The sequence below is a fragment of the Xenopus laevis genome, chromosome 2L (assembly GCF_017654675.1).
Source record: "Xenopus laevis strain J_2021 chromosome 2L, Xenopus_laevis_v10.1, whole genome shotgun sequence".
NCBI classification, from domain to species: Eukaryota; Metazoa; Chordata; class Amphibia; order Anura; family Pipidae; genus Xenopus; species Xenopus laevis.
In genome coordinates this window covers 20937231-20964198 of record NC_054373.1, presented here as the reverse complement: position 1 = coordinate 20964198, position 26968 = coordinate 20937231, and the positions used below count along the sequence as shown (strand labels likewise).

The window sequence follows — 26968 nt, the reverse complement described above, 5'->3', positions numbered from 1 at the left end:
GCGAATTCCCGCAATCCGCCGCTGGCGAATAAATTCACGAAGCCGCTGCAAAAATTCATTTTTTTTTTTTACGCCGGCATCTGTTTTTTTGGAAGCCAAAACTGACGCCAAAAACTGACGCCAGCGTCAAAAACAAGATGTCGGCACAGTTTCGCCCCAAATTCGGCCATCACTACTAGCAACCATGCACTGATGGGAATAAGAGATTGGAATATGAATAGGAGAGGCCCGGAATAGAACAATGAGTAATAAAAAGTAGCAACTATAAGGGGCATTTTTATCAAGGGTCGAACTTCGAATTTGAAAAACTTCAAAATTCAAAAAGACCAACTGAAATTAAATCGAAGGGGTTTTTTTGGCCGAATAGGGCAGTTTTGGGAAAAACTTCAGATCGTACAGATCACAGTAACAGTGCATTTGAATTGTACGATTCAAAGTTTTTCCCAAAACTGACCTATTCAGCCAACCCCTTTGATTTAATTTCGGTTGGTCTTTCTGAATTTGAATTTCAAAGTTTTTCAAGTCGAATTTTTAAAGAGATCAGAAAAGGAGAGAAAGTTAACCCTACGTAGTGCACCTCCCCACCATTGGATCCGATGGCTCACAGAACCAATCAAAGATAAAACTTAACTTTTATTAATGGTTAAATAAAATATGTAGGTCCAGGAAAACGTTAAAAGAAATGTAAGGTCAGGGGGAAAAAACCAGGGCTGTGGTCGACATTAACTGGCAATAGGGTGGAGGGTAGACCACTGTATGGGTCTAGGAATGAGCACGGGGTAGGGATGAAGATAATTAACCATTCACTAGAAAACAGTGGGTAAAATGCCCAATCTGAATTACTTAGCTATCCAGCTAATCACCCCTTCAATACTGGTTTAACCCTCCCACTCCACTGGCAGGAGAAACCAATGAGGATTGCGTCTCTGAGTGTATCAATATTGATGCGGGTCACAACCCCACATTCAAAGTCAAACTGCTGCACACTTCGCAGCCACGAGAAACAGGTTCCCCTTACACACACACACCCCCCACTTCGATGAGGGAGATGGCGATACTGAATTACGTCAGGGATTGACCCACAGTATATTCGTTTCGGTTTAAATGATTCTAAATTCTACCCCAGCAGTGTCCGTCGTTTACCCTCCAAATCAAAGGCCTTTGATAAAGCCTGCTATTAGCAGGAGAAACGCGCGTCAGGCGCTTTTTAGCTTTGTTAGGCAGGTGGATAAAAAACGAATACGGCTTACTATAGGCCATTGATCCGCGAACGATACCGGGTGGGACGTTCTATGGGTGAAGGGGAGGGTAAACGACGGACACTGCTGGGGTAGAATTTAGAATCATTTAAACCGAAACGAATATACTGTGGGTCAATCCCTGACGTAATTCAGTATCGCCATCTCCCTCATCGAAGTGGGGGGTGTGTGTGTGTAAGGGGAACCTGTTTCTCGTGGCTGCGAAGTGTGCAGCAGTTTGACTTTGAATGTGGGGTTGTGACCCGCATCAATATTGATACACTCAGAGACGCAATCCTCATTGGTTTCTCCTGCCAGTGGAGTGGGAGGGTTAAACCAGTATTGAAGGGGTGATTAGCTGGATAGCTAAGTAATTCAGATTGGGCATTTTACCCACTGTTTTCTAGTGAATGGTTAATTATCTTCATCCCTACCCCGTGCTCATTCCTAGACCCATACAGTGGTCTACCCTCCACCCTATTGCCAGTTAATGTCGACCACAGCCCTGGTTTTTTCCCCCTGACCTTACATTTCTTTTAACGTTTTCCTGGACCTACATATTTTATTTAACCATTAATAAAAGTTAAGTTTTATCTTTGATTGGTTCTGTGAGCCATCGGATCCAATGGTGGGGAGGTGCACTACGTAGGGTTAACTTTCTCTCCTTTTCTGATATTATTGATTTACCCTGCACACCACCTTACTCTCTCTCATGTGTGATGGATGGTGCTCCCTAAAATCTATATTTATTTTTATGGAATTCTTAAAGAGACAGTACATGATAAATTTCGATATTCTAATTTTTCAAATTCAAATCGAATTTGGACTATTCCCTAGTCGAAGTACACAAAAAATTAGCTCGAAATTCGATTTTTTTTATTAATCTTGAATTTTCACTTCGACCTTTGATAAATCTGCCCCTAAATATGTAGCCTACAGAGCATTTGTTTTTTGGTTTTTTTAGATAGGGTCAGTGATTCTCCCATATGAAGGCTGGAAAGAGTCAGAAGAAGGCAAATAATTAAAAAAACTATAACAATAAAAAACTTTGAAAGTGGAATTCAAAAAGACCAACCGAAATTAAGTCAAAGTTTTTTTAGGGTCGAATGGGTCAGTTTTCGATTAAATAGTTCCAAATAGGTCGAATTGTTCAAATTGAATTAATAGTGCAATCGATCAAATTCAATTAAAAGTTTTTCCCAAAAAAAAACCTTCGCTTTTTCAAAGTCCACTAATTGACTCCATATTGGTTCTAGGAGGTCCCCCATAGGCTAAAACATCAATTCGGCAGGTTTTAGATGGTGAATGGTCGAATTCGAATTTTTAAAGAGACAGTACATGAAAAATTTCGATATTTTCGGATTTCTTAATATTTTTCAAATTAGAATCGAATGTGGACTAATCCCTAGTCGAGGTACACAAAAATAGCTTGAAATTCGATTTTTTTCATTCAGAAATTCACCTTGACCTTTGATAACTCTGCCCCTTAACTTATAGGCAAATAGAACCAACCCTTTCAGCGAATTATCTAATAATTGTTGCACAAGCACTTCTAAATACAATTATCCCCTCTGCTGCTGGGCACTTGAGTTAAAGGCTCATTTTCCCTATTATAATGGCAGCCAACAGAACAGGTACAACATCACAGGACCTATTTAGATGTAGTCTGATCTGTAGTACTAGGCCTATTGACTGCGGAGCAATAAGTAACCCATAGCAACCAATCAGCGATCAGTATTGTCAGGCGAATGTTTTATTGGTTGCCGTGGGTTACTATCCAGGGTAAATTTGTCCCAGCATTTTAAATTAAGCCTTTAGTTTCACACAAGCAGCCCTTTTAATCGGATGGGATCGGGTTCTTAAAGCTACTGTTAAATACTATGTGGTAAAGAATTGACTCTAGCAAACGTCATCTCCACGCGCCGCCTACTTGTTTTTCATCCGAGTCCCCAATGAAGATCTCGCGAGATATTTCCTCCCTATCGGTAGCGATGTGGGCGTAGCTAATGAGGATTACCCTGCGAGAGAGCGTGCACTGATTGGCTGGCGTCATGGGACCGCCATCATTTGTAAGTAGTTGTCATGGTTTGTTTTACCCTCAAAGTCATGGCTTTTAACCTCAGTATGGGACACTGGGAGTTGTAGTTTACACTCTTATGTGTTCGTATTGGCAGAACTGTGAGGTAGAATCACAGGGGTGGTTACTATAAGTATAAGAGATGTCCAACCTGGGAGTTGTAGTATAACTACAGTTGCTGGGAGTCAAAGGTTTTCATCTTTCTATAACTGGAAGCCAAGACATAAGTGGGTTCTTCACCTTTGAATTAACTTTCAATATGACGTAGAGAGTGATATTCTGAGACAATTTGTAATTGGTGGTTGTGGTTTTTAGGTTATTTAGCTTTTTATTCAGCAGCTCCTCAATTTGCAATTTTAGCAATCTGGTTGCTAAGGTCCAAATGAACCTAGCAACCAGGCATTGATTTGAATAAGAGACTGGAATATGAATAGGAGAGGCCTGAATAGAAAGATAAGCAATAATAATACATTTGTAGTCCTACAGAACATGCGGTTGTAGATGGGGGTCAGTGACCCTCCGTTTGAAACCTGGAAAGAGTCAGAAGGAGAAGGCAAAAAAATAAAAAAAAAACTATAAATAATGAAGACCAACTGAAAAGTTGCTTAGAATTGATCGTCCTATAACATACTAAAATGTAACTTATAAGTGAACCACCGCTTTCAGCGAATTATCTAACAATTGTTGCACTTTATAATAAGCACTTCTAAATACAATTTTCCCCTCTGGTGCCGGGCACTTGAGTTAAAGGCTCATTTTCCCCATCTTAAAGACAATTGTTCTAAATTGCTAAGAATCAGCCATTCTATAACATATTGAAAGTTAACTTAAAGGTGTACCACCCCTTTACGCTCAAGATATATCTTTAATGTCAATCGAGTCAGTCTACAGCTTGGCATTTAGCAATGCAACATTTTTGTATTCTCCCAGTTCTATGTTTGATCTCAAACCTGCAGTATTTACGTCTGTGCAGTTTAGAAGCAGAATGAAGTGCCAGCATGGTGCCCCAGAATAATAGATGGGGAGACTTCAGAAGCAGGTGTGCCGGTTTGTACTGGATTACTTTGATAGAACATACACGAGAGAGATTGGAAACGCTTGGAGCACAGTCAGGTGAGTGTCACATTTGGCGCAATAAATCGACAGTTGTTCGGGGCAAACTGCCCTTCATCTGCGGGATTTCCTTGTATGTCAGAGACCTCAGGTAAACAGGATATTTGTAACACAGAGTTTCTTACAAACATGGAAGGTCAGTTGTTTAATATTAGGCACACAAAAAGGTCCTTATAAATCATTTTTAACAATCTTGATCTCCTGAACAAGGCTGCAGTACAATGACCCATGTACAGTGTTCCCATATACTCTCCCCTCTGTGTAGCACCAATTTCACATTCACTGATTATGAAAGAGCCCCTAATCTACTTCACTGCCTCGTACCAATCTATGCAGCTTTATTAGCAGCGGGGAAGCAGGACACGAAATAGGCCAGTCTTCAGCCAAAATGGAAGATAAATGGATATACACTTATGGGACCTGTTATCCAGAGTGCTCAGGACCTGGGGGTTTCCCATAAAAGGGATCTTTCCATAATCTGGATCTTCATACCTTAAGGGGTAAACTCCATGGCACGCCAAGGAGCGATCCGTCACCATGCAATGACACGCATGCGACGTGTCAGATGTCCAGAATGAGAAATCACAGGTAAAAAACTACATATGTCCGACTGTCGGATGAAGAAGCAGCATTTTCATCCGACAGTAGGATATATGTCGTTTTTACCTGCGATTTCTCATTCACTTCTTTTATCTTCTGGACATCCGACACGTCGTATGTGTGTCATCGCATGGCGCCGGATCTCTCCTCGGCACTCCGTGGAGTTCAGCCCTTAATCTACTAAAAAATCATGTAAACATTAAATTAACCCAATAGGCTGGTTTTGCTTCCAATAAGGATGAATTATATTTTAATTGGGATCAAGTACAAGCTACTGTTTTATTATTACAGAGAAAAAAGAAATAATTTTAAAAAATTGGGCTAAAATGAAGTCTATGGGAGACAGCCTTTTCATAATTCTGAGTTTTCTAGACAGCAGGTTTCCAGATAACGGATCCTACACCTGTACACCTAAAAAGATGCTTAAAGGGATGGTTCACCTTTAAGTTAACTTTTAGTATGTTCTAATTCTAAACAACTTTTATGTTGGCGTTTGTCTTTTCATTTTTTTTATAGTTTTTGAATTATTTGCCTTCTTCTTCTGACTCCAGCTTTCAGATTGGGGTCACTGACCCTATCTAAAAACAAATGCTCTGTAAGGCTACAAATGTATTGCTATCGCTACTTTTATTTTTATATTTTTATTACTAGGGATGCACCGAATCACTCCAACTCGCAGTAAAGAGCGACTGAAGTTTATCACATAAACTTCAGTAAAAGAAGTTTATGTGATAGTACAGAGTGACTGATGTAAGTCACATGACTGGGGGCAGCTGGGAAACTGACAATATGTCTAGCTCCATGTCAGATTTCTAAATCGAAAATAAAAAAAATCTGTTTGCTCTGTTGAGAAACGGATTTCAATGTAGAATTCTGCTTGAGCAGCACTATTAAAGGAACAGTAACATCAACATTTTTTTTATAAAGAATTCGTTAGAATACAACGAAAAAAAAATACCAAGACAAATTTAAAATAGCAAAGTCTTTATTAATAAATAACTTACAGAAACTCCACTTCCGCTCCTCTTTAGAAAAGGCGACATGGCGACCATCCATCGTCCAGCGCTGGATTTGTCCTCCCTGGCTATTGCCCAGATTCTACTGCCAGCTTGTGAAGCGAGTAGCAAAAGTGAAGGTGGAAGGCCTCAATCTGATATCCAAGGAGTGTCCCTCCCTGACCGGCAAGCAGAGCTCCACGGAGAGGGAACTGAAGCGTTGTCCTTGGCAGAGAGCAGGGCGAGTGATGCTGATTCCGTCCCCGGAGCTGGCCGCTGCTCAATGAATTGGACGAGTCCAGAGCTCCTACTCACAGTGCTGGTGCTGCTTTCCCGTAGATGTGACCATGTTGTGCAGCAAGAGGAGGCAGAGTTGACCAGTGACAGTGGATCGGGTGTTTGGTGGATCGGGCGTTTGGTGTTCCTTGTGCACCAGCAGCAGCATCCTCCACTCACACCGGGGTGCCATCACATCAGCTGCGAGTGTCTGAACGACACCTCGCAGCAGACTTCCAGGAATCATTTGGTAGGTGGAAGCTCCTGTGCTCTACAATGGAGATTCACAAACTGGGGTACATCAGCACCGTGCAAGTGCCCCCCGCCAGGCAGCTGATTGAGTGGAGGCTGCTGCTGCACAAGGAACACCAAACGCCCGATCCGCTGTCACTGGCCAACTCTGCCTCTTGCTGCACAACATGGTCAAATCTACTGGAAAGCAGCACTAGCACTGTGACCCGGAGCTCCGGACTCGTCCAATTCATTGAGCAGCAGCCAGCTACGGGGACGGAATCAGCATCACTCGCCCTGCTCTCTGCCAAGGACAACGCTTCAGTTCCCTCTCCGTGGAGCTCTGCTTGCCGGTCAGGGAGGGACACTCCTTGAATATCAGATTGAAGCCTTCCGCCTTCACTTTTGCCACTCGCTTCACAAGCTGGCAGTAGAATCTGGGCGATAGCCAGGGAGGTGAAATCCAGCGCTGCACGATGGATGGTCGCCATGTCGCCTTTTCTGAAGAGGAGCGGAAGTGGAGTGAAGTTATTTATTAATAAAAGCTTTGCTATTTTAAATTTTAATTTGTCTTGGTGGTTTTTTTCCGTTGTATTCTAATGAATTCTTTATAAAAAAAAATTTGATGTTACTGTTCCTAACTGATTTGTTATGAAAAAAAAAAAAATTCCCATGACAGTATCCCTTTAAATAGAGCGAGAAGCTGAAAATAAAGATAAATTATTTCTGTGAGTAAATTAGTCTTTTATATGTTATCTGTAGGGAAGTGCTCTCAACCCCTGAATGCTGGCAGTATGCCGTCCTGCTGAACAATTTCACATCCACTTGGGCACTGGAGAGTCAACTGCACATGAAAGGCTATCACCTGCTGTTTCAAGAAATCATCTGCCCACAAACATTAAAGTGTTTCGTTAATGGAAACCCGGGCAAATTTCCTTCTCAGCGGCATCGAACTGGAAAACTAAAAGAGTATTATGTGCTAAATGCCGCTTCACTTCTGCCAGTCCTGGCCCTCGATGTGAGGGATGGAGAGAATGTGTTGGATATGTGTGCTGCTCCAGGTGGCAAATCCATAGGGCTCCTGCAGTGTTCCACCCCAGGTAATGGCTTCTGTACAGCGGACAAATAGCATCTACAGATATGAGACCTGTTATCCAGAACGCTCGAGACCTGGGGTTTTCTGGATAATAGATCTTTCTGTAATTTGTATCTTCATGCCTTGTCTACTAGGAAATCATGTAAACATTAAATAAACCCAATAGGCTGGTTTTCCCTCCAATAAGGATTAATTATATCTTAGTTTGAATCAAGTACAAGCTACTGTTTTATTATTATAGAGAAAAAGGAAACCATTTTTAAAAATCTGAATTATTTGGATAAAATGGAGTCCATGGGAGACAACCTTTCTGTCATTTGGAGTTTTCTGCATAACAGATCCCATACCTATACTACTATATGCACGACACCTCATGGATATTTTCATACCTTCAATCATTCCCTCAAATAGGTCCTCCCTTGTTGGTAATAGAACCTCTGCTCCTCAGGGAAGGCTTTAAAGGACATGTAAACCCCCTCCACGAACATTTAATCAGTAAACAGCCTCTTTGACATCTTTAGATCACTGCCACTCTGGTTGTTAAAAGGTTAACAATAAGGCTGCAGCATCCCCTTAATCACTTAGAAATCCCTATCCTCCTCTAACCCACTCTGCTCCCCTCCCTCAGGAATTTACTTGGGCTGTTGACTTATGAGCATGCTCAGTTCTTCTCAGCTCAGATTACTAAACACACCCTGCAGTCTAACAGCCAATCAAGAGATAGCATTACTGATTCCCATAGAAACTCTGCTGATCCTATTTTTTCTCCTAACCACCTCTCCTCAACTCAGTGTAACCATTACAGTGCTCAACCCCAGCAGAACTTTTTATCAAAAATATGTTGTGCCTGTGTAAACCTGAATTCTGCATTGCATGAACTTTGCAGCATACATGTCTCAATATCACTGATGATGTGTCAGAGGGAAAATGGCCGCCGGGTTAAAGCTGCTATTTGTTTAGGAAAATGTGATGGCGCTGGCAAATGGAGGGGGTGTATGCAGTACAAATTATATGCCTTGGGTGGGGAAGATATCCCCAATTTATATACATGGTAGGAAAATGTAGGATTTGTATGTCCTTTAACCTGCATAGTGGAAAATTGTTTGCTTCTACTGAGCATTAGCGAGGTTGGGCACTTAGGTTGTGGATCAGGCCTGGATTGCAATCAGTTCATCCTACAGCTGCTCAGTTGAACCTTGAGGTCACTCCTCATGCAGGTCAGTCAAGATTTTCCACTCCTTTAACCCAGTTTCACTTTGTGCATGGGGCATTATTTATGAAAAAACAATGAGCCTTCCCCAAACTATTTCCACAAAGTAGGAAGCACAGAATTGCCAATACCTTGTATACCAGTGGCTCATGAGTAACATGTTACTCACCAACCCCTTGGATGTTGCTCCCAGTGGCCTCAAAGCAGGGGCTTATTTTTCAATTCCAGGCTTGGAGGCAAGTTTTGGTTGTATAAAAACCAGGTGCACTGCCAAACATAATCTCCTGTAATCTGCCAGTCCACATAGGGGCTAACAATTAGCCAATCACAGCCATTAATTGGCACCCAAGAACTTTTTTCATGCTTGTGTTGCTCCCCAAATCTTTTTATAGTTGTATGTAGCTCACGAGTAAAAAAAGGTTGGGACCCCTGCTTGTATACTATAGCCTGAATGTTTGCTTTCAATAGAACCAGGGGCTAAAAACAACCACAGACCATTATTTCTCCACCCCCAAAACTGTTCTGCAGCCATTATGCATGTCCTGTTTTATGGGCATCTCGGGAATTCAAGATGGTGAAATTACATTTTCTCTCCAGAGGGCTCATATCCTCTGGTAATTACGGATAAACCACTTCAGCTGAATGCATGACGTGATGTTAGGCATTTTTTTTGCCTCTAATCATCCAGAAAACCAACCACACTCTTTGTTAATAGTTCTTGTGCTGTCATTGCCTCTGGGGACAGTTTGGAGCTCATGAAGGGGAGGTGGGGAGCATGCAAATGCAAGTGGGGGGAGGCAGCAGGAGCAAAAGAGCCCAAACTAGGTATAGGCAGAATATTCTTCAAAAGGTAAATTCCCCCACCCACCATTGTGCCCTAGGCATGCCCACCCCTAGTTCCGACAGGGCCACCATCAGAAATCACGGGCCCCGTACAGCAACATTATTGGGGGCCTGCTGTCCCCACCCACCCAAGATCCTGTCCCCAAGCCCCACCCCAGATCCCACGCCACAGTAAAAAGTTCCTACAGACACCAGAGCTAAAAATTGTAAACTCTCCTCACTCTCAAGTTATAAAAAGCCATTGTTGGTCAGGGCCCCCTTATAATTAAAAAAAAAAATTGGTGGTCAGGGTCCCATATAAAAGTTTTTTAAAAAAACATTGGTGATCAGGCCCCCCTATACATTAACAAAAAATATTGTGACAGGGCCCCCCTCATAAAAGTTTTTACAAAAATATTGGTGGTCAGGGGCCCCATAGAATATTTAAAAAAAACTTTGGTGGCCAGGGGTTCAATAAAAAAATATTGGTGTTCAGCGGAACTTACCTTAGGTTCTTCTTCAGCTTCTTCAGTTTCCTTTGGCTCATTTCGTTGCTTCGGGTCTTTTTGTGGCTTCATGACTTCAACTTCGGCTCTTTTTGTGGCTTTGACTCTTTTTCGTGGCTTCGGCTGTATTTGTGGCTTCGGCTCTCTTCGATGCCGCTTCGGCTCTTTGGCAGGGCATGAACTTCGGCATGGTTATGGGGGCCCCGGCTAATTCTAAAGCGCCAACACAGCCGGGCCCCCACTTCAGGTCCAGGCCCAGTACAGCTGTACCCCCTGTTTCCCCTGATGGCGGCCCTGGTTCCGACCATGTTTCCAACTAAAGGCTTGGAGCGTTCGGATACTTCTGTTCATATGGTGTAGCTTAAAATAATAAGCTGCCGCAGCACTTTTTCGCCAGACCACGGCTGCAGTAGAACAATACCAGAATCTGATTTGTGCTCCAAGCTCTGAGCTTTAGAATTCAATCACCTGTTGAATAAAGGTAGAGGCAGACCCCTCTGAATCCAATAGAAGAAGCATATATGAAAAAACTGATGCCAATAACCTTTAGAAATGTCCGTTTTCCTAGGAAGTGTGCCGTGGTTCTTCCCATGATTCCATAGACTCATCACAGGCCTAGAAATGACATTTACTAGAGAGCGATAGCGAAGGCAAAAACAATACTTCTTATCCGGCTGCCAAACTCCAGGCACTTGTCAGAACCATTCCTCTGCGCTCTCTTCTATTATCCATGTGTGAAGTGCATCTTTATAGCAGTGATTAATGCTGCAGAGTGTCAGAGAGAAACTGCTTAGCAAGTTATTACCGGGAAACAAGATGGAAGGGGACATGGGAGCTCTCTGGAGCATCTGGAGCAACACTTTATTTTTATGGGAACTCATCAAGGGACTTCGGTATAAAGCGGTTGCCAGTAAATTTTCTTATCTGGTATTTCACGCAGTGACTTTGTCGCATAATAAACCAGGCATCTTTAACCTATGGGAGCTAAACTGCAACTCCCATCACCCCCCCGAAAAATATTGAGGTGTAAACTAACCTCCTTTAGTCTAACTATAAAATTAACAATGCAGCATTGTCTTATTGCATGGGAAAATACCAAGGGAAAAAAGGTACAGGTATGGGATCTGTAATCCAGAATACTCGGCACCTGGGGTTTTCCAGATAACAGGTCTTTGGTAATTTGGATCTTCATACTTTAAGGCTACTAGAAAATCATGTAAACATTAAATAATAGGCTTTAAAATAGGCTGGTTTTGATTTCAATAAGGATTAATTATATCTTAGTTTGGAACAAGTACAAGTTACTGTTTTATTATTACAGAGAAAAAGGAACATTTTGGATTATTTAAATAATATGCAGTCTACAGGAGTTGGATTTTCTGTAATTTGGAGCTTTCTGGATCTTATACTAGATTTATAGCGAAGCAGTATTCATCTGTATGAAATTAAATCAAATGTGCAAAAATTTGGGTGCCCTTGTAACTTTGCTAATTTGAATGTAACTGCTCAATACTGATTACTGGCAACACCAAATTGGTTGGATTAGGCACTGTTTTATTATTACAGAGAAAACTTAAATCATTTTTAAAAAGGAACTATAGTGAAAATTTAATATGTAATATAAACTTCATCATACGGAAATAAAAAACTTTCTTAAAATAATCAATTAAATATGCTGCATCGTTTCTGAAATAATTAAGTTGATTTTCGCTATGCCTCTCTCAGCATCTGTTTCTCTTCCTTCTATCTTCATGCAGCAGTTGGGTGTCAGATATTCATTGACAGTTAGATCCAATATATCTTATAGGGGGGGCTCATGAATATAGTGAAGATAAACTTGACTATTTCAGAAATGATGCAGAATATTTCTTTGAGAAGCAGTGTCACTGGCAGTTAGGAGGTCAAATTATTCAAGGTAGCTTTTTAAGGCAGTACAGGTATTGGACCTGTTATCCAGAATGCTTGGAACCTGGGGTTTTCCAGATAATGGGTCTTTTTGTAATTTGGATCTCCATACCTGCTAAAATATTATTTAAACATTAAATAAACCAATAGGCTGGTTTTGCTTCCAGTAAGGATTAATTAAATCTTAAATTGGACCAAGAACAAGCGACTGTTTTATTATTATAGAGAAAAAGGAAATAATTTTTAAAAAAGTGAATTATGTCTATGGGAGACAGCCTTTCCATAATTCGGAGCTTTCCCAATAACGGATCCTATACCTGTACATAACTTTAAGGTTAATATGAAATTCTTGTCATTTTGATTTACTTGCAATAGATGCTATAATATGGTTCTGTGTTGCCTGCAATGCATCAGGCTGATCGGTCACCGTCTCCCATAGTCCTCCACCTGTGTTACAATGCACTTATAATGTGACCCAGAGACATTGGATGCAATATGGGACAGTAACTAGTTTGTTCAAGTATATACAAAGTCAAAGTAAAGTGCCACACTCACACAACTTGCTGTTTGAAGCCTCGGGTGCACGCTGTGCTCCTCTCTGCACCGGTTCTCTACACATGGATTAAACAACTGCAGCAGCACTCTGATCTTTGATCAAACTAATTTGTGCAACAACAGCAACGTTTCGGGCTATACCAGCCCTTTATCAAGCTTGATAAAGGGCTGGTATAGCCTGAAACGTTGCAGTTGTTGCACGAATTAAAAGTTTGATCAAAGATCGGAGTGCTGCTGCAGTTGTTTAATTCTATTTTGTTCAAGTATGAGATCTGTTATCTGTAAACCCTGTTGTTCTGTATAACAGAGAGTGCTGAGCTCCCTACAGCTCACCTTAGCGACATTTCACTTCTGTAATGGGAATGTAGCAAAAAATACTGTGCTGCAGAGATTCCGACACACCATGCTACATCTAACATGGAAATGTTGGAAGGAAAGTCAAAAATCTCTACCCGGAAAGAGTCCTGCGCGGGTCCACTTTTTTAAACCCATACCCGCAACCTGAACCCGCAGTTTGTCCCGCATGTTCCTGCTACCCGCAATAGGCCAACTAACCTTCTGACTCGGGGGACACGGAAAACGGAAGTGACATCACTCCAGTGCCGAATCTTCCCAAAAAAATTTTAAAAACTGGAAGAACCATAAAGGTGGGTGGGAGTGATTCAAGCCAGCACCTTTGTTGGGTGTCCAGCCAGGTTACCCGCGGATTCCACACGGCCAAGGAATCGGGGACTTTTTGCCCGAAACCCGACAACTTTGTGGGTATTCTACTGGTTCCTGACCCGATACAAGACTCTACCTGGAAATGCCATTCCCCATTCCAAACTGATCCATAGCTATGGGTGTCGGTCTGTAAAATAACACTAATAACAAACCTATGACGTATTCCATGCACTTTGCCTGTGACTAGTATTGCTGCTTGTTTATTTCATGCCAGTGCCCAGTGATTGACATGGTGCATATCACCAGCACAAAGGCCTCCTGCTCTCTAACCATTCTACTTACTTCAAGTCATTTATCACATGCAGCTGACACATTTCATGTTGTACAGATTAACCCCGTGTTCTGTCCTTTGTTTCCTTTCAAGCAACTTACAACTGTTGACAGAGCCTTTGAGATTGTCAGCAAGGAAACATTGGCATCAGGAAAGACTGGAAATGTATAAAAAAAATCTAAAAATACTGAAGTACGAAAGCAGTTGAATTTTTTAAATTGCTTATTGCTTTACATTCAGAACATATTTTTATTATTATTTATTATTAACATGTATTTATATAGCGCCAACATATTGCGTAGCACTGTAAAGTAACTGTGATTATACAACTACATCACATGAATTACATACATAGAATATATGGAGTAACAAACATCACAATCAATACAGGTACAAAGAGGTGAGGAAGGCCCTATGCATAGGCATACAGTCTAAAGGGAAGGGAGTAATACACAAGGTGTGGGAGTGGGCAAGATCGAAGTAAGTGGGTGAGAAATGTGGTGTTGCGTTTGGTAGTTAAGCAGATATTCTTAGTGGGTGTTATCTACATGAGAGAGCCCCTGCAGCACTCTTCATAAACTACCACAATTTGACATCTGGCCTGACCCTAGTATTGTTGGCCTAGTTTAAAGAGTTTACCATTGTCTGTTTTCATTTCTCTAATGGAAATATAAAGAGGCAAATTCTTTGTTCTCCCGAGCTTCATTAAATATTGTTATAACATAGGTTGGTCTGGACTTTTTGATAGTCTTCCTTATCCCTTCCGTAGTGGATAATACTTTTAAAAGAAGACCTAGATATCGTTACCATCCTCTACCTCTGTGTATAGACTGTGAAGATGGATATGTAACACAAGACTGTGCCGGTATAAGAATACCTTGTGATAAGCACAATGCCAGAATACTAAAACAATATATTAAGATATTAGGATCCCTTTTAACATTATAATTATGATGGCTTTTATTAAAGGTTCATACTTCTGTATTTTATTTCCAACAGCTCGCCTTCATTGTAATGAACCAGATCTTCCCAGATCACGGTGGCTGAAGCAGACACTGGAGTCCTTTGTACCAGAGACAGAAATGAATCACATCTTTTCCACTGAACTGGATGGAAGGCTTCTAGGGAAGTTCCACTCTGGATTTTATGACAAAGTTTGTATTGTTCAATTCTGTTTTGGATAGCAGGTATAGTAGGGAGAGATGGTGCCTATAGTAACAGTGGGATAATAGTCTCTGGGAAGGGAGTGTGACTGTGGGATAGCAGGTATAGTAGGGAGAGATTGTGTCTATAGTAACAGTGGATAATAGTCTCTGGGAAGGGAGTGTGACTGTGGGATAGCAGGTATAGTAGGGAGAGATGGTGCCTATAGTAACAGTGGATAATAGTCTCTGGGAAGGGACTGTGACTGTGGGATAGCAGGTATAGTAGGGAGAGATGGTGCCTATAGTAACAGTGGGATAATAGTCTCTGGGAAGGGAGTGTGACTGTGGGATAGCAGGTATAGTAGGGAGAGATGGTGCCTATAGTAACAGTGGATAATAGTCTCTGGGAAGGGACTGTGACTGTGGGATAGCAGGTATAGTAGGGAGAGATGGTGCCTATAGTAACAGTAGGATAATAGACTCTGGGAAGGGAGTGTGACTGTGGGATAGCAGGTAAAGTAGGGAGAGATGGTGCCTATAGAAACAGTGGGATAATAGTCTCTGGGAAGGGAGTGTGACTGTGGGATAGCAGGTATAGTAGGGAGAGATGGTGCCTATAGTAACAGTGGGAATAATAGTCTCTGGGAAGGGAGTGTGACTGTGGGATAGCAGGTATAGTAGGGAGATATGGTGCCTATAGTAACAGTGGGAATAATAGTCTCTGGGAAGGGACTGTGGGATATCAGGTATAGTAGGGAGAGATGGTGCCTATAGTAACAGTGGGGATTATAGTCTCTGGGAAGGGAGTGTGACTGTGGGATAGCAGGTATAGTAGGGAGAGATGGTGTCTATAGTAACAGTGGATAATAGTCTCTGGGAAGAGAGTGTGACTGTGGGATAGCAGGTATAGTAGGGAGAGATGGTGCCTATAGTAACAGTGGGATAATAGTCTCTGGGAAGGGAGTGTGACTGTGGGATAGCAGGTATAGTAGGGAGAGATGGTGCCTATAGTAACAGTGGATAATAGTCTCTGGGAAGGGAGTGTGACTGTGGGATAGCAGGTATAGTAGGGAGAGATGGTGCCTATAGTAACAGTGGGATAATAGTCTCTGGGAAGGGAGTGTGACTGTGGGATAGCAGGTATAGTAGGGAGAGATGGTGTCTATAGTAACAGTGAGATAATAGTCTCTGGGAAGGGATGGTGGCTGTGGGATGAAAGGTATAGAAGAGAGTGATGGTGTTTATAGTAGCAGTTGGGATTATAGTCACTATAGTTTAGCAGGTGTAAGACGGAGATAGCAACACTTTATATCATTGTTACCCAACCTATTGCACATAAAACATCCTAGCAGAATGTTAGGGGTGCTGTACTTCATAGGCTGGACAGTCGCACTTCAGATAAACAATGGAGCCCTTGCTCTCAAGTCCACTACAAGGAACACCACTGCCCTCCAGGGGTCAAATTATAAGGAAAAACATGCTCAGCTTTACAATAAATTGCACAAACAATGCACTCTATTTTCACCCATAATCAGTGAATGTAATCCTACTTGTAGGAGTAAATTGTAGATGGTTTGATAAACAATGTTGACATGATGTGTTTATGGTCTTAGGTATTAGTGGATGCCCCTTGTTCCAATGACAGAAGTTGGCTGTTTTCATCAGATGCCCAGCAGGCGGCAGCACGAATATCCCAGAGGAAGAACCTTCCAGTGCTACAAGCAGAACTGCTCAGGTGACTCTGCACATACACTTAACATACTTACATAGAACATACAATAGTGGCTTTTTGCTTTGCTATGTTAGTTCTTATGAATGCACCAGGAAAATTTAGTTTTTCTAGGGTAGTTTTCAGTGAAAACTCGAATTTTCGGGTAAAAAAACAACTCATATTTTTTTTCCGAGATTTTTTATACCCCAAAGCTGAAAATAGCTCAAATGCAGAAATAATCCAACTAAAACCTGTCGAAGTCATGTAGAAGTTAATGACAGAGTTCCCTTGAACCGTTTGAACATGTTTTTGTAGCCTTCATGATGTCCAGGTTTTTTTCAGTGGGTTTCGCTCGAAAGCTCTATTAATTTGAGTGAATACAGGCTTTTTCCACTAGAAATTCGACTATATCCGGAAACTCATTATCCAGAAAGCTCCGAATTATGGAAAGGCTGTCTTCCATAGACTCCATTTGTTTCAAATACTTGGAAAAAAAAAACTAATTTTAATAATGTTTTTCCTTTTTCTCTGTAATAATAAAACAGTAGCTTGTACTTGATCCCAACTAAGATATAATTAAACCTATTGGGTTTATTTAATGTTTACATGATTTTCTATTAGACTAGAGGTATGGAGATCCAAATTATTGAAAGATCCGTTATCCAGACAGCCCCAGGTCCCAAGCATTCTGGATAACAGGTCCCATACCTGTATTCGTTTTTTAACCCAAAATTCACTGATTCAAGTTTTTTTACATTCAAGTTTTTTCATAAATTAAGAACCATTCGAGTTCACAAAGCTCACAAACTCGACCTTTGGTAAATAACCCCTTTAGTGTGCTGAAGAGACAGATGAAATTAAAGGGGAAAATGTCCTACATGCTAGAGTCCTGCAGGGAGTCGGGTACCCACTTTTTCTGTGGGTAACCCGCGGATACCTGACTCCCTGCAGGATTGAGGGTAGGATTTTCAGATGCAGGTCTGCAGGTTGCGGCTCGGATCTAAATTTCTTATCTTATGTTATATTGTCTATATCAGGGGTGTCCAAACTGCGGCCCGAGGGCCACATGCGGCCCAGGATGCATAGGAATGTGTCCCAGCTTGAAACGCTTGGTTCCCGAGGAAATAGGAGGCGGGGGGACTCGGCCCAGTTAGTAATAATATAATAATACGTCTAATATCCAGGTGACCCATATTCCAGTGTATCGCTCCATCTGGTTATCCTACTGGCATTGTAGTTCTTTTCTGTGTATTTCCTTTAATTTTACAAATCAAACGTGTTTGTGTATTTCATGTGTGGCCCCAGACAATTTTTCTTTTTCCAATGTGGCCCGGGTAGCCAAAAGTTTGGACACCCCTGGTCTATATTTTAGTCCTTTTAAAATTTTACAAAACTTGTTTCTGTCCCAGCCCACTTTAGATGATGTCCCTTCCAGTTTGCAGCAACATCACTTCCTGTTTGATGGTGGTCAGCAGGTTGCTGGTCGGGTTGCGGGTCCGGGTCTTAAAAACTAATTCCACGCAGGACTCTACTCCGTGCTGATTTTTAGACATTTAGAGGCACATTTATCAAAGGTCGAATTTCGACTTCATGTGAGTATTTTTAAACTGCCTTAAATTTGAATATACTCGAAATTCATCTTGGGGGTTATTTATGATAAAAACTCGGATGAATTTTACCGTCTTGAAAACTCAAATCGAACAGAATTTGACCTAACTCGATGCGAATTTTTTTCTACTAAGAAAATTTGAATGTCAGGAAGGCTACAAACATCTCCAAATTGGTCACTGGACCTCTCCCATTGGCTTCTACGTGAATTCGGCAGGTTTTAGGTGGCGAATAGTAAAATTCAAATTCTTAAAGGGCCAGAGTATGATCAATCTCAAATCTTATTCGAATTTTTTAAAAAAAAAACTCAAATCGAGTTTGGATAATTCCCTTGTCGAATTTGACAGTTTTGACCATAAAAAAAATTGAAAATTCTGATTTGAATTTTCAATTCGACCCTTAATAAATCTGCCCCCTAGAGCGCAAAAATCTAATTTTGCAGATGCTTGGGTATTGACCATTTAACCTCTCCTTTCTGCATTATTGATACAAAGCAGGTCAGTGTTTGATTTGCAGCACTTCGGGGCGACAATATTTAAACTCCTGGCACCACGAAAAATCGTTTTATCATTTTATTTTATTTTTATTGCCGTAAAATAGAAAAATATTGTTCAGAAAGAACATTGTGATTTATGGCAGGAATACTGGAGTATCTTATTGAAGCCATGCATCATGCCACCCACCTCTTACGGACCCATCAATCACCATCTCGGCCGCCCCTTTTATAATGCTTTTATTCTGGATTTCACATGAAAAATCACATTTCTGAAGCTCAGGGAAAACAAAGGCATACATCATTGTTACTTTTCCATCCCCGGGTTTGCAGGAGAAGATGTTGTGCTGTTCTCTGCTGGTGTCACAGTGTCTGTTATAACACATACAGTTATACTAGGGAACCATCCAGTAGTAAAGTGCTGCTACACCTTTACTTTCTTACTTAACCTGTGTATAGGTAAGGGATTCGTTATCCGGAAACCCGTTATCCAGAAAGCTCCGAATTACAGAAAGGTTATCTCCCATAGACTCCATTTTATCCAAATAATCCAATTTATTCTATGTAATTTTTTTCAATAATAATAAAACAGTACCTTCTACTTGATCCCAATTTTTAGTCGTTAATTTTTTTAACATCTGCCATTGTTGCACTGAAGATCAGCTATAATGAGTGGGACAGATATGGGATCTGTTATCCAGTAAGCTCCAAATTACTGTGTAATAATAAAACAGTACCTTGTACTTGATCCCAACTAAGATATAATTAATCCTTATTGGAAGCAAAACCAGCATATTAGGTTTATTTAATGTTTACATGATTTTCTAATAGACTTAAGGTATGAAGATCCAAATTACAGAAATATCCCTTATCCAGAAAACCTCAGGCCCCGAGCATTCTGGATAAAATAATTAATGAAGACCAATTGAAAAGTTGCTTAGAATAGACTATTCTATAACATACTCAAAGTTAACTTAAAGGTGAACCACCCCTTTTTTTTCCTACATTCTTTTAATTAGTCGTTACATTTTTTTTTAACATCTGCCATTGTTGCACTGAAGATCAGCTATAATGAGTGGTACAGATATGGGATCCGTTATCCAGAAACCTGTTATCCAGAAAGCTCCAAATTACAGAATGGCCAGCTCTCTCCCATGGACTCCATTTTATCCAAATAATCCAAATTTTAAAAAATGATTTCCTTTTTCTCTGTAATAATAAAACAGCTCCTTGTACTTGATCCCAACTAAGATAAAATTAATCCTTATTGGAAGTAAAACCAGCCTATTGGGTTTATTTAATGTTTACATGATTTTCTAGTAGACTTAAGGTATGAAGATCCAAATTACGGAAAGATCGCTTATCCGGAGAACTCCAGGTCCTGAGCATTCTAGCCAGCAAATTTGTAATAACACAATGGTGTGCTCAGCTTTAATGCAGCATACAGATGAGCCTTAGCTGTAGGTATAAAGGCAGGCATGTCCAAAGTGCGGCCCTCAGCCTCCATCATGAAATTAATAATAATGAGGCTCCCCAGCACAGTGCGATCAGGAATCCCATAGCACTAATATTAAGGCACATTGGTGAAATGGCACCTCTGGTATAAGGCATGAGCTTGTCTAAACGCTGGAAAGTCCGGATTTCTGTGCTTAGATGAACTGCAGAACCGGAGCCTTGGGAACCAACAGGGGGCAGTGTTGCTTCATGAACGACTGCCGAGCGCAGCGACTTTGCATTAAGTTGGAGTGACTAGTTTCAACTTTCTTTTAACATTGAAAACGTTTTAAATTACGGTATCATTAAATCTGACCCCTCTCAGAATAGGAGAGATCTCTCCCAGCATTTAAACCAAAAATACTGTATAGTTTAAAACCACGAAACGGTGGCATAAGGAAAATATATGTTTTTAAAACAGCAGCCGCTCCCCCTCCCGCCTTCCATCTTTCTATCACATTTACTTGTTTCGCTGTGTAATAAAATTATTCATCATTTATGCGCCGTCCTGCAGAGAAATGTCTGTCCTGCAAAAAGCAATTTGAGGTCGGAAGCAGCAGTTTTGAGACTGTGGAAGTCTCGGGTATCACTAGATCTTCCTATTGACTCTTTTCATCCCGGGCACATAATGACTCAGTATGGCCAATCCTAATTAGCAGATATAGAAAGGGCAAGGCTGCAAAGAAACACGCATTGTGCTGCATGCATTTCACTTATTGTAAAATAGGTAGAGGATCCATTATCCGGAGAGGATCTCCCATAGACTCCATTATAATTAGAGATGCACCGAATCCAGTATTAGTTCGATATTCAGCTGAATACTTCTGCCCAGCCGAACCGAATCCTAATTTACATATGCAAATTAGGCGCGGGAAGGAAATCATGTGCCTTTTTTTTTTAGTGGATTTGGTGCATGCCTAATTATAATCAAATAATTCACATTTTTATAAATGATTTCTCTATAATAATAAAACAGTACATTTTACTTGATTTTACAGGTAAGATACAGGTATGGGACCTGCTATACAAAATGCTTGGGACCTGGGGCTTTCCGGTTAATGGATCTTTATACCTTATGGCTACTAGAAAATCATGTTAACATTATAGGGCAGATTTATCAAAGGTCGAGTGATAGAGTATTTTTTTTTACCTCGAATGACCTCAAAACTCGAATAGTATCTTATTTAAGAATAAACTCGAATTTAAAACTTGAACGAATGCTACTGACCCAAAAACTCGATTCGAATTTGACTAAAATCAAATCAAGTTTTTCCTCCGATAAAAACTTGCATTTCAGGAAGGCTATTAACATCTTTAAATGGGGCACTGCCATTGACTTCTACGTGAACTCGGCAGGTTTTAGATGATGTACTATTGAATTTGAGTTGTTTCCAGGGTCAAGGTATGATAAATCTTGAATTTCAGTTTGGATTATTCCCGACTCGAATTTGTGAGTTTTGACCAAAAATCGAACCCAAAAATTTGAATTTACAATTCGAACCTTAATAAATCCATATATAAACCCAATAGACTGGTTTTGCTTCCAATAAGGATTAATTATATCTTAGTTGGGATCAAGTACAAGCTACTGTTTTATTATTACAGAGGAAAAGGAAATCATTTTTAATAATGTTGATTATTTGGAGTAAATGGAGTCTACGGAAGATGGACATTCTCTAATTCGGAGCTTTCTGGATAATGGGTTTCCGGATAACGGATCCCATACCTGTATATTCAAAAGTGTCTTATGTTTTCTGCATCAAAGCCTCAGAAGTTATTTATGTAAACTATGGAAGAGCTTTCAAACCACATACACAATGATAAAGGTATGGGACATGTTATCTGGAAAGCTCGGGTCCTGGGGTTTTATGAATCTTTCCGTAATTTGGATCTTTATACCTTCAGACAACTAGTTTAGATCGCCAGAAATAATGACTTTTTCCAATTACTTTCTATTTTCTATGTGTGACCATTTTTCTATTATTGAAGTGTAAAGTGTCTAAAGCAGCTCTGGGGGTCGGGGGGGTCGCCGACCCTGTAAACTGTTCTAAATTGATACATTTAGTTGATGCATTTCTTTTCTTTGTCCCTGTTGAGCAGAATCTCTGGGTTTCATTACAGGCAGCTGTTAGAATTGATACAATAGTTGCTGATACTCCAGAGATGCTGCTGAGAAATGTATCAACTCAATGTTGCAAAATTGTAACAGTCATCCAGACACAAAAATCTGTATAATAAAAGTCCTTTTGAATTAAACATGAAATGCAATGTCTGTTTTATTAAAGCATTCATAGCTGTTGTAAACTCATTTAAAAATCACTGCCAATCAAATATTATCTGCCCCTCCTCCATGTCTTAGGCATAGAGGCGGGGCAGACAATTACTTTCACTTTCCATTCAGCACTTCCTAGGTGTCACTGCTCTCCACACATTCCCCCGTTCTCTTAACCATTTAATTGTGTAGCCAGTGCCTGGGGATGGACATCAGGTCCCCCATTCTGGTGCACAAACAAGATTCTGAGATGACGGTCCCTAACTGCTGAGCAGGGAAACAATCATACTTATGAACATCAGGGGGAGCCCCCGCCTTACTTCCCAGCCATGCAGAACTCAAGCAGCTTTGTTTATGACCATCCCTAAGCAGCCCAGACCACACTGAGCATGTGCACAGTCTTAGTCTTACAAAGATGTTTAACAAAGTTACAAGATGGTGACCCTCTGTAGCCAAGTTTGAAAGCATAAATTATTTGTTTGATTAGGCTTGTGGTACAGTAAGTTCATGTTTATATTTAGTATACAAAATAAAGACTTTTTTAATTTACTTTCCATTATTTATTTTTTACTGTTTTCCCAAAATCTAAGTTTAAAGTTTAATGTCCCTGTCTCTTGTTTTTCAGTCTGTCAGTTCAATAATTCAGGTGCAGACTTTAAAGGGGACCTGTCACCCTAATTATTCGAAATCCTATTTTATCACATTAGTCAAGCAAAATTTACTTTAATTACACAATATAAATTATTTGAATTTTGTTTCCTTCAGTCTGGAATTCATAATCATAGCAAGCAGGCAGGAGCCATTTTGTGGACAGTGTTATTAAAGGGCATGTAAAGTCTAAAATAGAATAAGGCTAAACATGCTGTATTTTTGGGGAACAATCTGAAAACAACCGAACTGAAAAAAGTGTTTGGAAGGTGAACAACCCCTTTAAGTCTACTAGAAAATCAGTAAACATTAAATAAACACAATAGGCTGGTTTTGCCTCCAATAAGGATTAATTATATCTTCGTTGGGATCAAGTACAAACTACTGTTTTATTATTACAGAGAAAAAGGAAACCATTTTTTAAAATATGGATTATTTGCATAAAATGGAGTCTGTGAGAGATGACCTTTCCTTAATTCTGAGCTTTCTGGATAACGGGTTTCTGGATAACGGATCCCATACCTGTGTATACAGAATACTGTATATAGGTGCCCAGCACACTGACCGCAGATTCAGCGGTTTCGTTTTGTATCTATGGCTTCTAAACGTGAGCGATTTGTTTCACCGTGTCATTTAACAGGAGATGGCAGGCTGATTCTAAAGCATTATTAATTCAAATGGAAAGCAAGCATTTAGTATTTAAAAAAACAAGAATAAAACCGTTACCCTGATGGTTAATTATTTGTCATTGGTTTTGTAATTGTTTATACACAGATTAAGTTAATTAAATGCAATAAACGGCACTGTAATTATGATAATGATGAGAAGAGTGAAAATATAGAGACAGCCGTTTACTATAATGCTGGCAGGTTTTTTTTTTTAAATTTTTGCAGTTATACACCTTTTTTTAGGGAAGCTAAATGCTGTCCATTTTTAAAGGAGAACTAAAGGTCAACAAAAACTTACCCAAAGTCACCACAGCCCTTTAGAATAAAATCTGTGCCTCTGAAGATGCCCCAGTAGCTCCCCCTCTTCTTTCCTTTTCATTCACAGCACATGCTCTGGGCTTTTGTGGTACAGGGAACTTGGGGAATGACTCACTATATACAGTTTATCATCATACATGATTGATAATAAGACCTATCGTATCACCTTCTATAACAGACATAAACTGACCTTTTTTTTCTAATGTTTTGATCATTTCTGGTGACCCTCAAGCTCAGCTTTTTAATGGGAGCCCAGAGAAATATAGGTATGGGATCTATTGTCCAAAATGCTTGGGACCTGGGGGTTTCCGGATATGGGATCTTTCCATAATTTGGCTCCTCATACATTGTCTACTTAAAATTAATAACCCAACCCAATAGGATTGTTTTGGCTCCAATATGGATACATTATGGGGCATGTTTATCAAGGGTCGAATTGAAAAAATGTTGAAATTCGAATTCAAAAAGACCAACTGAAATTAAGTCGAAGTTTTTTTTGGGTGGAATAGGTCCATTTCTGATACAAATCGGTTGAATCGAATTAATAGTGCATTCGATCAAATTAAATTTTTCAAAGTCCACCAATTGACTCCAAATGGGTTCTAGGAGGTCCCCCATAGGCTAAAACAGCAATTCGGCAATGGTTGAAGTCGAATTTTTAAAGAGACTGTACATGACACATTTTGATATTCAAATTTTTTACATTTTTTCAAATTCAAATCGAATTTGGACTATTCCCCAGTCAAAGTACATAAAAGTAGCATAACATTCAAAAATTTTTCATTCGAAAATTCACTTCGACCTTTGATAAATCTGCCCCTTAGTGTGTAACAAAAAAATCTAGTTTCCACTGTAAAATGCCGTTGCTTCTGTGCGCCAAAACAAGAACCGCAAGACATTTCTAAGACATTCGCAGTGTAAAACATACAGCTTGGCTCAGAAATCACAACACACTATCTAAAAGTGTTTTCGACCGTCGATTAGGCTTAGAAGCTAAAGCAAGGTCAAGCCTTAATGACTCGGAGCTATAAAGCTCAAAGCGAAGATTAGTCCACTGTAGATTGGGCTTAGAAGCAGAGGCAAGGTCAAGGTCGGAATTGCACGATTCCATTTTAGAATACTAATGTATTGGAATTAAAGAACCTATTTCACGTCTGCATATATTCCACAACCTGGCATGCACGCAAGTTCATTTACAAAGCTTATTTTTCTTTGTTTCTGCTTAAAAACAGGTCGGCAGTGGAAGTGTTACGTCCTGGGGGATCACTGGTATATTCTACGTGCACCCTCTCAAGGGCAGAGAACAGCGATGTCATTTCCAATATCTTAAATTCTTGCAGCAACGTCGTAGCCGTGGACCTAAGTTCTACAGCTAGGGCTTTAGCTCATGAGTTCAGTTTTGCCCCAGGTGTACCTCATGGGCTCTTGGTCTTGCCAGATGCAGGAAAATCATGGGGGCCAATGTTTGTAGCTAAATTATTAAAAGTGTAGGTCAAACAGTAAACATTATGTAACTCCTTTTTGACACATCTTGTATTATAGGATGTGCACCTTCAATAAATATAATGTTTCTTACCAATACAGGGCCTGAATCCCCTTTGCTATATGAAAAATACTGGGAATTTCTCTTAAAGGGGTGGTTCACCTTTGTGTTAACTTTTAGTATGTTATAGAATGGTTAATTCATTAACCATCTTCATTTTTTCATAATTTTTGTTTTTGGTGTCAACATTGACACTTTCTGGCCAAATCTGGAATCTGCCAGGACACTCTTTGCTGCGGGTTGAAGGACTCAATCCCCATACCATTTAGAACTTAGGTCCAACACCTACCTGGCCACACCAGGCAATTTTCAACCAGGTGGAGATTTTCAGACCATAGAAGAACTTAAAGGAAAACTATACCCCCAAAATGAACACTTAAGCAACAGATAGTTCATATCATAGTAAGTGGCATATTAAAGAATCTTACCAAACTGGAATATATATTTAAGTAAATATTGCCCTTTTACATCTCTTGCCTTGAGCCACCATTTCGTGATGGTCTCTGTGCTGCCTCAGAGATCACCTGACCAGAAATACTACAACTCTAACTGTAACAGGAAGAAGTGAGGAAGCAAAAGACACAACTCTGTCTGTTAATTGGCTCATGTGACCTTACATGTGGTTTGTATGTGTGCACAGTGAATCCTACGATCTCAGGGGGCGGCCCTTATTTTTTAAAATGGCAATTTTCTATTTAGGATTACCCAATGGCACATACTACTAAAAAAGTATATTATTATGATAATGGTTCATTTACATGAAGCAGGATTTTACATATGAGCTGTTTTATGCAATATATTTTTATAGAGACCTACATTCTTTGGGGGGTATAGTTTTCCTTTAACTCTATGGGGTAAATTTACTCACCTCAGAAAATACGCCAGCACTGGCTTTGCGCACATCGCCAGGCGCAAATTCGCCTGGACAATGCTAATTCATGAAGATCCGAAGTTGCGCACAGGGAACCGAGCACTTGTGAAGGCAAGTCTAGCGATAGAGGTAACGGTCAGTAAAATCAAAAACGTAGTGAATTTGCGTAGTAATGCTCTTTTGCCAGAGTGCGAAGTTGCGCTAGAGTCTATCTCCTTTGTTAGCGAAATTATGCCCACGACCGTTAGTAAATCGGCGAAGTGCTGAAATTACGTCATGCTAGCGAATTTTCACCAGCTTTAGCCACTTCGCCCTATAGTAAATTTCCCCCTATGTGTCCCTACATTTTTCTTTTATATTTCTTAACTCAAAAAAGTGAAATAGGGGGTTCCTATCAATTTCTTTGATACTTGTGTACAACCTCTCCCAACTGCAAAATAAACGCCACTGGCTAGGATAAATAAAAGAACTAGGATAAAGAAGAACTCCATTGGTTTGAGCGTTGAATAAGACATATTTACTTTTTATTTGCGTGCAGGAGTGTAGAGGAGCAAAAGAAAGTCCCAGTATGCTATTTCA

The 26968-nt window shown here is 40.2% G+C and overlaps 1 protein-coding gene across 4 annotated transcripts in view; it reads left to right on the top strand.

Annotated features, from left to right (window-relative positions):
- The first annotated feature begins 2920 nt into the window (after positions 1-2920).
- nsun3.L (NOP2/Sun RNA methyltransferase family member 3 L homeolog) overlaps positions 2921-26968 on the top strand; it is a 41892-nt gene continuing 17844 nt past the window's right edge. The window contains exons 1-6 of one of the 4 annotated variants that reach the window (XM_041581593.1): positions 2929-3307; positions 4294-4428; positions 7293-7630; positions 14618-14772; positions 16377-16498; positions 25208-25554. In XM_041581593.1, the coding sequence (XP_041437527.1) occupies positions 4334-4428; positions 7293-7630; positions 14618-14772; positions 16377-16498; positions 25208-25466 (969 nt within the window). In that variant the 5' untranslated portion in view covers positions 2929-3307; positions 4294-4333 and the 3' untranslated portion in view covers positions 25467-25554. Of the gene's footprint in view, positions 3308-4245; positions 4429-7292; positions 7631-14617; positions 14773-16376; positions 16499-25207; positions 25555-26968 lie in introns of those variants that run through there. The other 3 variants (XM_041581594.1, XM_041581592.1, XM_041581595.1) reach the window with 3 other exon arrangements.